The 10847-nt window shown below is 59.1% G+C and overlaps 1 protein-coding gene across 1 annotated transcript; it reads left to right on the top strand.

The window, feature by feature from the left end:
- The first annotated feature begins 248 nt into the window (after positions 1-248).
- Positions 249-7674, top strand: Elfn2 (extracellular leucine rich repeat and fibronectin type III domain containing 2). Its single transcript, XM_028871089.2, has one exon. It carries the CDS (start codon positions 557-559, stop codon positions 3050-3052), a length of 2496 nt encoding a protein of 831 aa, XP_028726922.1. The 5' UTR covers positions 249-556; the 3' UTR covers positions 3053-7674.
- Positions 7675-10847: the final 3173 nt, after the last annotated feature.

The raw sequence follows: 10847 nt of genomic DNA, 5'->3' as shown, positions 1-10847 counted from the left end.
TTAAGGAAGCAGGGGCCCTGGGGTGCTTGCTGGTGCAGAGTCCCTGGTTCTACAGGGGGCGTAAAAGAGGGGTGGGGGCCTACACTGGATCTGAAGGGGGTGAGTCGGGGCCCTCACACTCATCTCTCGTTTCTCTTGATACCACCTTTCAGGAACTTAGGTGGCAGATGGGCTTCTTCCTTCCTGTCTCCAGCTCGCTCACCGTCCCTCCGTGTTGCGCTCCTGGCTCCCGTGGGAACTGCTTGAAGCTCTGATCCCGGAACCCGAGGGGAAGGAGGAGAAGAGCGAGAAGTCAAAGCCTGGGAACCTGCACTTCCGGCAGGAACCTAGAGCCGCAGCAACGCCTAGCGCCTGCTCGAAGCCCTTCAGAACAGCTGGTGCCGGCTGTGTCCATCCTGCCCAGGACCCCTCCCCACCCCCGTGCTGGAGGTCACCCCCAAGATGGTGGTGGCTCCAGGGAGGACTGTGCTACCGGCCCCATCCTCTGGCTGCTAGGTCCCTCCGTTCTCTGGCCCTTCACCCCAGCTGGGTCCACAGGGGGGTCCGAGCCTGGGCCATGCTGCGCCTGGGGCTGTGCGCGGCCGCGCTGCTGTGTGTGTGCCAGCCGGGCGCTGTGCATGCTGACTGCTGGCTCATTGAGGGAGACAAGGGCTACGTGTGGCTGGCCATCTGCAGCCAGAACCAGCCACCCTATGAGACCATCCCCCAGCACATCAACAGCACTGTGCATGACCTGCGACTCAATGAGAACAAGCTCAAGGCTGTCCTCTACTCCTCGCTCAATCGCTTCGGGAACCTCACGGACCTCAACCTCACCAAGAACGAGATCTCCTACATTGAGGACGGTGCCTTCCTGGGCCAGACGAGCCTGCAGGTCCTCCAGCTGGGCTACAACCGGCTCAGCAACCTGACCGAGGGCATGCTGCGAGGCATGAGCCGCCTGCAGTTCCTCTTTGTCCAGCACAACCTCATCGAGGTGGTGACGCCCACCGCCTTCTCAGAGTGCCCCAGCCTCATCAGCATCGACCTGTCCTCCAACCGCCTCAGCCGTCTGGACGGCGCCACCTTTGCCAGCCTCGCCAGCCTGATGGTGTGTGAGCTGGCCGGCAACCCCTTCAACTGTGAGTGTGACCTCTTCGGCTTCCTCGCCTGGCTCGTGGTCTTCAACAACGTCACCAAGAACTATGACCGCCTGCAGTGTGAGTCGCCCAGGGAGTTCGCTGGTTACCCGTTGCTTGTGCCCCGACCTTACCATAGCCTCAATGCCATCACCGTCCTGCAGGCCAAGTGCCGCAACGGCTCGATGCCCGCCCGGCCTGTGAGTCACCCTACGCCCTACTCCACGGACGCCCAGAGGGAGCCTGATGAGAACTCAGGCTTCAATCCCGACGAGATCCTCTCGGTGGAGCCGCCGGCCTCGTCGACCACGGACGCGTCTGCGGGACCCGCCATCAAGCTGCACCAGGTCACCTTCACCTCGGCCACCCTGGTGGTCATCATCCCGCACCCTTACAGCAAGATGTACGTGCTGGTCCAGTACAACAACAGCTACTTCTCCGACGTCATGACCCTCAAGAACAAGAAGGAGATCGTGACGCTGGACAAGCTGCGGGCGCACACCGAGTACACCTTCTGCGTCACCTCGCTACGCAACAGCCGCCGCTTCAACCACACCTGCCTGACCTTCACCACCAGGGACCCCGTGCCTGGGGACCTGGCCCCCAGCACCTCCACCACCACGCACTACATCATGACCATCCTGGGCTGCCTGTTCGGCATGGTCATCGTGCTGGGGGCCGTCTACTATTGCCTGCGCAAGCGGCGCATGCAGGAGGAGAAGCAGAAGTCCGTCAATGTCAAGAAGACCATCTTGGAGATGCGCTATGGCGCCGATGTGGACGCCGGTCCCATCGTGCACGCGGCCCAGAAGCTGGTCGAGCCTCCCGTGCTCCCGGTGGCCCGCATGTCCTCGATTCCCTCCATAATCGGGGAGAAGCTGCCCGCCCCCAAGGGGCTGGAGGCCGGGCTAGACACGCCCAAGGTCGCCACCAAAGGCAACTATATCGAGGTACGCACAGGTGCTGCTGCAGGGGACGGCCTGGCCCGGCCCGAGGAAGAGCTCCCAGACATCGAGAACGGCCAGGGCTCGGCTGCAGAGATCTCCACCATCGCCAAGGAAGTGGACAAGGTCAACCAGATCATTAACAATTGCATCGATGCCCTCAAGCTAGACTCGGCCTCTTTCCTAGGGGGTGGCAGTGGGGGCGGGGACTCTGAGCTGGCTTTCGAGTGCCAGTCCCTCCCTGCAGCCACGGCCGCCTCCTCGGCTGCCCCCCCTGGGGCGCTGGAGCTGCCCAGCTTCCTGTCACCCCCCTTCAAGGAGAGCTCCCACCACCCGCTGCAGCGCCAGCTGAGCGCGGATGCTGCGGTGACCCGCAAGACCTGCAGCGTGTCATCCAGTGGCTCCATCAAGAGCGCCAAGGTCTTCAGCCTGGACGTGCCGGACCATCCAACCCCCACCGGGCTGGCCAAGGGCGACTCCAAGTACATAGAGAAAGGCAGCCCCCTCAACAGCCCGCTGGACCGGCTTCCACTGGTGCCCACCAGCAGCAGTGGGAGCAGTGGTGGTGGCGGTGGTGGTAGTGTTGGTGGTGGTGGCGGCGGTGGCATTCACCACCTGGAGGTGAAGCCGGCCTACCACTGCAGCGAACACCGGCACAGCTTCCCTGCCCTCTACTATGAGGAGGGCACCGACAGCCTGAGCCAGCGCGTGTCCTTCCTCAAGCCACTGACCCGTTCCAAGCGCGACTCCGCCTATTCTCAGCTCTCCCCAAGACATTACTACTCAGGGTATTCCTCCAGCCCCGAGTACTCGTCTGAGAGCACACATAAGATCTGGGAGCGCTTCCGGCCCTACAAGAAGCACCACCGTGAGGAGGTGTACATGGCTGCTGGCCATGCCCTGCGCAAGAAGGTCCAGTTCGCCAAGGATGAGGACCTGCATGACATCCTTGATTACTGGAAGGGGGTCTCAGCCCAGCAGAAGCTGTGACCCTCTCCTCCCCCACCGGTGAGGTGAGGGGGAGGGGCAGGGGCACTCGGGGGGATGGGCCCCGCCAAGGGTGGCCGGGAGGCGGGGGACAGGCCAAGGGGTCCGGGCCCGAGGGGGGCCCCGGGCCTAGGAGTGGACGTACATGCACACCCGCACGCACACACCCACACACACACTTGACCACCACCTGACTGTGAAGCAACCAACACCCAACAATAACGGACAGGAAAACAAACATTTTCCTTAAAGTTTACAACCTGCTACCGAAACCAGTGTATTCTACTGTGCTGCCCAAGGGACTCACTGGGCTGGGGAGAGAGGCCAGAGAGGGTGTGGGGCCTGGGACTCAGGCAGGTTGGGTGGGGAAAAGAGACTGGAGTAGAAGCCAACCGCAGAGAGCCCTCTTGTTCAGAGAGGGTGTCCTCCAAGCTGGGGGACATTTCCCTTGGAGATCTGGCAACATGTGGACATCGGGCATCCTCTCCTCCCACTTTATGGATGGCCCAGGAGGAGGAAAAGAAGCCCCCCCGCCCTGGGGGGGGTATCACCCAACAGGTTACAGCTCTGTCTCCCAGCTTCCTGGCCCAGCGCTGGCCCCGCCTCCAGCTGCTCCTCTGGGCCCCGCCCCCTCCGCCCATTACCCCTTCCAAAGCTGTGGTCTCAGGGGTCTAGGGACTGAGGCAGGCAGGTGCTTCTCTTCTCTAGAAGGTCCATGGGCACCCACGAGGTGGAAGGCTACGGTCCCTAGCCCTGGGTGGTCAGGAGTGAGGAATGTCCTGCTGACCAGAGGGTAGCAGAGGTAAAGGGTGCCACCAACCCTCTTCAAGTGTCTTCCAAGTAGCCCCGGGGAGCTGCCTGGGGGTGGGGTGGTGGGTAGACCCGCTCCTCACTGGTATCTCAGGTGCAGGCCCCCAAGCCACAGCCCCTAGTTTCTCTGGGTCCCCGGGTCCCCTACCCACGACAGAGAGGCAACAGTGAATGTCAAGGCCTGGGACCAGTGTGGAGACGATACGGAATGTAGGGAGTCCTCCCTGCACCCTGCACCCACACTTGCTTGGCCCCTGCTGTGTGCAGCATCTTGGCCTGCCCAGGAGGGCCATCTGCCCCACCCCACCCTGTCTCACCCCTTGGCTAGAGGGGCTCCTCCTCGTGTTTCCATGGAGATGGCCACAGTCCTCTTTCCGACCCACTCCCAACACCAATCAAAGCACAAACAGTGAGGTGCCCCCCTACTGCCCTGGCCAGAGAGCGGGCCAGCTTCCTGGCCCCTCCTCTTCCCCAGCTAGTCCTGTTGCCACGGCAACCCAGTGCCTGGCAGTTGGTGCCCAGAGCGACCAACTGACCAACCGTTGGGCTCTGGAGTTCTCTCAGTGTGGTTGGCAGCAGAGGGCGGTGAAGGAGGCCTGGCCAGGCAGGCAGCGGCTCTCTCAAGAGCCAGGGGCTTCCCGGGACAAGCTCCGGAGGCTATTCTGGAGTCCCGAGACGAGGCTAAGGCATCGTCTCTGCCTTTGAGTAGGCAGCGGGCCTGTGGGGCATGGGGACGGCTGTTCTAGGCAGTTCTGCTCCCTGCCTGTGTGCCCTTTGGCTTGCCATTGAGAGAGGGAGGGACCTTCTTGGCTCTACTCCGACCCTTCCGGAGACCCCCCCCCCTCACTCCTGTCACTCTTCTGGGCTTCTTGAGATGGGGACACGCGACTGTGGAGTGAGGGGTGGGCGGGAATGGGGGTGGCGTCTCATTCATTCCACCTGTGGGGGCTCTGACCAGGAAAGCTAGGGCTATCCTTGGGGGTGGGGTACAGGGAAGGACTGGGGTGGGGAGACTTGACTGAACGCCTCTATCACATCGACTTTTGGGGTGGGCCGAGCCCAGGGCTCACTCAGGGGTGACATTTGCAAAAAAAAAAAAAGAAAGAAAAAGAAAAAGAAAAAAAAAAAGAAGAAAGAAAGACTGTTCTCCTGGGGGAGAAGAGGGGACTGGCCAGCCTGGATGTGAAGAGCAGAGCTCCCCCAGCCACAAACCTGCCCTCACCCCACCCTATACCCACCACCCCGAGAACAGCAGGCAGGCCGAGAGGCCAGGGGTGTGAGCAAGCAGACCCCTGTTTTCTTTGCATGACGATTTTACTGTATTTTTCTGAGCAAACATCTGTCGTGTATGTGCCAGTTTGTCCAGACTTCCCCTCCCCACCCCCATCCCCTCCATGTGATCCGAGCAGCTCTTGAAACCCAGGGAAGGGCCAGCTCTGCAGAAGACCCAAAACAGGTGCCACCAACATAGCCCTGCTCTCCCCGCCCCGCCCCGCCCCCCATCTCCTTCTCCCATCTTTCTGGGCACTGGACCCGCGAGGGCTGCCTGCCACCCACCTTCACCACCCCTTCCTGTCTCGGTCCCCTTCCGTCCCTGCTGGTCCTTTTTCCTCCTCTCCACCAGGCAAGGCAGTCTCAGCAGAGTGTTCTCAAGGCCATGTTCTTGTAGAAGGGGCTGTGGGAGGATCCTCGTCGACCTGTTCCCATTTGGAAATGAAGCTGGGGCCCTCTGAAGAGGCACCTTGTCTGGCAGGCAGCCCAGCCAGCCCCACGGGATAGGGGAAGGTTGTCCGCCATGCTGAGTCCAGGAGGCCAAGAGCTTGGAGCTTCATTGGAGAAGCTCGGGGGCCCTGCAGGAGGGGAGGGGGGCCTTGCCGTGCCCGGGGAGGATCCCCACAGTGGACTGGGCTCTGTCCTCACAACTGGCCATCATTCCTCATTGAAGATAACATAAACCTCAGAGGCCACTCAGGGGGACTTTAAAGAAGAGAGGGCCCACTTCAACAGCGGGGCCCAGGCCACAGGGATCTTTGGGACAGAGCAAGGGTCCAAGGCATAGGCACACTTCCACTGTCCGGTCCTCCAGCTGCCCTGGCCAGTCCTCCAGGGTAGGCCCTTGGAGTTTCCCTCTGGCATGTCCTGTGTACTATCTAGGACGGCTTGTTGCTGGGCAGAAGTAGAGGAGTGGCGAAAGACCGATGCCTACTTACTCCCTGGGTCCAAGCAAATGCCCTGGCTGTGGAACAGCAATGAGGTTTGGACTGAAGCTTGAGGGCAGGCCATGATTAGGGGCCCAGAGAGAGGAGGAGCTCGGGGTTTCATGGAGTCATCTGGGGGGACACAGTTGGAAGTCACACCTGGCTTTTCCCATCCCGGTAGGGAACAACCTGGGAAGCCTCCTTTCTCCAGAATGTGCGTGCGGCCTTCCAGAAATAAAAAGCGTAGTCTTAGCAGGTTCAGGGAGCCTGTGTCAGCTGGCCGCTTCCTGGGAAAGGGCCCTTCCGCCACCCACGGCCCTTCCACGCTGTTGTACTTCCTCGAGCATAACGCAGGCAGCTCTGGAGCAACCTATCCAGGGCTGGAGGGCCTGTCAAGGAAAGCCCTGGCCGCCTCAGGAGGCCTTGGGCGGCGCAGGGGAGGCAGCCAGTGATGTCTGGGGCTGGTGCGTGGCTCTCATGTTCCTGATTAGAAGTCACCTGCGCCCACAATCCAGAAAATGTAAGGAGGTGACATGGGCAGAAGCACAGGGGAACCTCTAGACAGGCCCAGAGGGCGACGGACAGGGACAGAAGTGATAGCTCTCTCAACCTCCCAGTTCACGAGGAGGGGCCGAGGCTGAGGAGAAGAGGCAGGCTCCCCGGGAGTGCTAGGCCCCTGCAGAGAATGAAATGAGGGATGGGGCGGGGGTGGGGGCCAGGTGGTCTCTTGTCCCTCCAAGGTGACAGACAAGAAGAGCCAGTGCTTTGAAAATGAACTAGGAGGGAGAGGTGTTGGACCTGCTGGCTGTCCCCAAGCCTCCTCACTGGCCACCCTGTCACTCAGCCCCCCAGCAAGTCCTGACATGGCGGAGGGCCTCTTCTCCAGGGTGTGGGTGGGTGGGAAAAGGTACGGGGGGGGGGCCGCTATGGGCTGTCTATCTACCTGTAGGGTGACCTCATCCCCTAGATGTTTGTCCCTCTTGATAAGGCTTGCTCTCTGGGATCCCCCTCAGCCCCAGGAGACGGTATCTCTCCCAGTCACCGCGCTCCTGTCACACGCCTGACATCTTCCATGACCTACATCCACCTCTTAAGAACCAGTATCTCCCCCTACTTGCCTCAGTGTGCCCCTCCCGCCCCCCAGATGCCAGCGGCCCTCTGCTGAACAGCAGGGAGAATAGAGGTACCCACGGGGGTGTCCTCCTGTTCCTTCCTCTTCTGCCAGGCAAGCCACAGGGCTGTGGTAGAGGTCCAGGCAATGATGACCACCCTCCCTGCTTCCCGCCCTCCACCCTCCTCAGGAGCTGCCGGCCCCCAGGGGCACGGCAGCCTGGCACCTGGTTTGAGCCCTGCGGAGCTGGGCTCGGGGCCCTGGACTCTGAACCTGTGACCCCTCGCTGTGTACGGAACTCGCCTCCCCCCTGGGGGCCTTGGACCCTCTCCTTTTCTTCTTTTAGGGGGGTAACTTCATTTATTTCTCCTCCTTCCATCTGCCTCTCCCCACCAATCTTCCTGTTTTAAACCGAATGGCACGAAATCGTTTTCCTCACCTTGGAGATTCCTGTATGGAGAGAATCAATTTCTATATTTGCAATAAATTTCTTATTTAAAACAACAGGGCCAGCCGAGCTTTTGCATTGAATTCGTTCCCGGTGTCTCGAGTTCCTGGTGTCCCTTGCTCACGTCCTCTTTTCCTGGCTCACCGAGCTGAGTGGTAGTGTCATCATCGAGTGCCTAGCAGGGAACGTCGGGGTGCCATGCATTCCCACCACCCCACCCTGTCACAAGAACCTGGAAGTCACTCAGCACGGTGACCTGGTGCCTTCCCTGTGGTTCTGGCCTCCCTCATGCACACCCCTGGGGAGGCACATGGGCAGCAGAAGGAAAATTGCCCTAGACAGGGCCCGGTTTGTTCCAGGCCCCTTTCCCTGCTCCTGCCAAGATGCCCACGAGCAAGGACCTCTGGGCTGCCTCTGGACCTGGCCTGGGCACCCATCCCTGGACCCTGATGTCCTTTACCATTTACTACTTTTCACTAATAGCTGTGGACCATCCATGCCTTGAAGAATCAAGACTTCCTATGGGTTCCTGTGGCCAGGCAGAACGTGGGTTACCATGCTAGGTCTCCGGAGCCTCAGGCTCAGCTGTGAAACCTTTGGGGTAAACCAGGGTAACCACCGCTCAAGCCCCTGCCTCCCAGAGGCACTTCTGACTCCCCCTGTCAGAAGTGTGCCCCACCCCACTTGGGCTGGATCATCAAAGACCTTGTTAAGTGGGCTCCCAGGACTGAGCTCGGTCCTGTGAGGGATGTCACATTACAGTGCTCTCGTCGGAGGCCGTTGGAAGACAGTCCAGATCTGCTGCCTAGAGTCTGCGACATTTCCTCTTAGAGACCTCCTCCGCTCAGGTGCAGCCCAGATTCTTGACTTCACTGCAGAAAAGAACTTCAGGGTGTCTCAGTGCAGAGCGGAGCTGGAGTTTATTTAGGTTGTAAGGGCTGGGGATGCAGCTCAGTTGGTAGAGTGCTTGCCTAGCACACATGAATCCCCGGGGTTCAATCGCTCACACCGGGCATGACAGCGCATGCCTGTAATCCCAGCACTCTGTAGGGGGAGGCCTTGGCTATATGGGAAGTTCAAGGCCAGCCTGGGATAGAGGAGATCAAAGAAGAAAAAGAAAAAGGTTTTAGTATCAATTTAAGCATGGGCATTGAGGGAGAGAGAGTCCAGAAAAGGAGGGTGCATACATTCTGAGCTCCCGACAACAGTCCCACTTAAAGTCTGAACAATAACCACGAATACGGGTTTTGGTGAGTTCTGCAGTTACATTGTTCAAGGGGTTTCTAAGGGACCATTCTTCTCTTAGTAAATGAGGTGCTCGGGTGGTTTCTGAGGGATGCTGTATATAGGAAAGTAGGCTGATAGGGTGAAGCCATAGGTCACGAGGGTCAAGGGAACCCTTACCAGGCTAGTTCACGAGAAAGCTGTTGGTTGTGTGAGTCTCAAGCCATTCTCCGAGTGGGGAGAGGGAGGACGCTGCTGTGTGGGGATCACTTCGTGTATGGGCGCTTGTCTGCATATATGTCTGTGCGCCACGTGCATGCCTGTTCTAAGAGTTTTTATTTGAAGTGTATGTGAGAGCAACGTCGTCTCTCTACGGGCCAGCCTCACAGTGAATTTTATTGTGTCAAATTCCTGTTTCAGCTGGCGAGAGACTTCACTCAGAGGGCAGGGGGCTCCTTTCTTTTTTGAGTATCCTTTACCCATCTCACCTGTCCTGGCTTTATCCATCTCACCTGTCTTTCCTGCCTCAGGGCCCTGAGCCCTGCCGGCTCATCTTCCCCTCTGAGCAACCTCACACACCCTGGGGAAGCCGTTCTTGGGCGGTTATGGTAAGATCTTAGTCTTGACCATCTCTGCTTCCTGGCCCTCGAGTTGCTGGGGTCCCTGCCAAAGTCCACGGTCCTGGGAACTCCCCCCTGGGCCTGGCTTTCTCCAGCTGCCTGGCCGTGTTGAACGCCTTGGGGTTCCTTCTGGCCCACCCATGAGCAGGGGCCCAAAGGCGCTCTCCTTCAGGAAAGGGCCTAGCATTTTGCTCCTCCACAATGGCTTTGTGGGTGACCTGCCAGTTCACATTTTCTTCAAATTCTTCCTCATTGTGGGGTCTGGCTCTTCTCCTGGGCCTCTGGGAATTTCAGGCCCTGCCCCCTTCCCCTCCCTCCTTGACTGCCCCTCCTGAGGCTGCTCTCGGAGGTAGTAACCAGTTCTTCCTAGGCCCTTTAACCACAGAAAGGTGAGCCTGGGCCAGAAGGATCTGGCCTTCCACTCCTGCCTTTGTGGGTGGGTTGCCCTCTAGCCCCCACCCCACCCCCAACTCCTGGCTCACTCCCACTCATGTGTCCTTGGGCCTTGCATTTCAGAAGAGGACACTTTTTTTTTTTTAAACTCTTCTCTCATACAATACGTCGGGACCACAGCCTCCTCTCCCTCCCCTCCTCCTAGTCACCCCCCCCCACTTCCCCTCTTCCCCAAATCCACTGCTCCTCCATTTCTCTCCTGTTCAGAAAAGAACAGACCTCCCAGGGATATCAACTGAACATGGCATCACAAGATGCAATAAGACTAGGCACAAACTCGTATCAAGGTTAGACTGGAGGTTGGAGGTTCCTCCAGTAGGAGGAAAAGGGTCCCACGAGCAGGCAGAAGGGTCAGAGACACCCCCACACACACACACACTCCCACTGTTTGGAGTCCAACAAAAACCCCAAGCGGAACAACCACATCACATACGCAGAGGGCCATGTAGGCTTCGTGGGTGCCACTGTGAGCCCTGCTTAGTTAATTCTGTGGGCCATGTTTTCCTGTTTTGCCTGCAAGATGCACTGGGACAACGGGGGCTCAGAGCTGGCAGGAGTGGCCAACCAATGACTGGTCTAACTTGAGGCCCAAACTCAAGAGGGAGCCCATGCCTGACACTGCCTGGATGGCCAGGGTCTGGCAGCTACGCGGCTTAGAGACCTAGGGTAGAACCAAACAGTGCAGGTCTTTCAAAGGCTACCTGATCTATAGACAAGAAGCCCCAACCCTGGCCTTATGAGGAATATGAGAGGTTTGAGCAAGTTTTTGGACCTGCTTTGGGCCTACCAGGGACCCTTGCAGGATGGGGCAAGGCCTCCTGTCCTTCAGCTCTGCTGTGCCTTGAGAGGGGGAAGGGAGAGGCTACACAAGGTCAGAGGTTGCTTCCTTGAGCTAGCCCACCTCATCTGACCCCAAGGCTTTTTTGTTCTTCTA

Source organism: Peromyscus leucopus, chromosome 20, assembly GCF_004664715.2.
Source record: "Peromyscus leucopus breed LL Stock chromosome 20, UCI_PerLeu_2.1, whole genome shotgun sequence".
Classification (NCBI taxonomy): Eukaryota; Metazoa; Chordata; class Mammalia; order Rodentia; family Cricetidae; genus Peromyscus; species Peromyscus leucopus.
The sequence above is the reverse complement of the archived record's forward strand: the minus strand, read 5'-3'. Positions and strand labels throughout refer to the sequence as shown.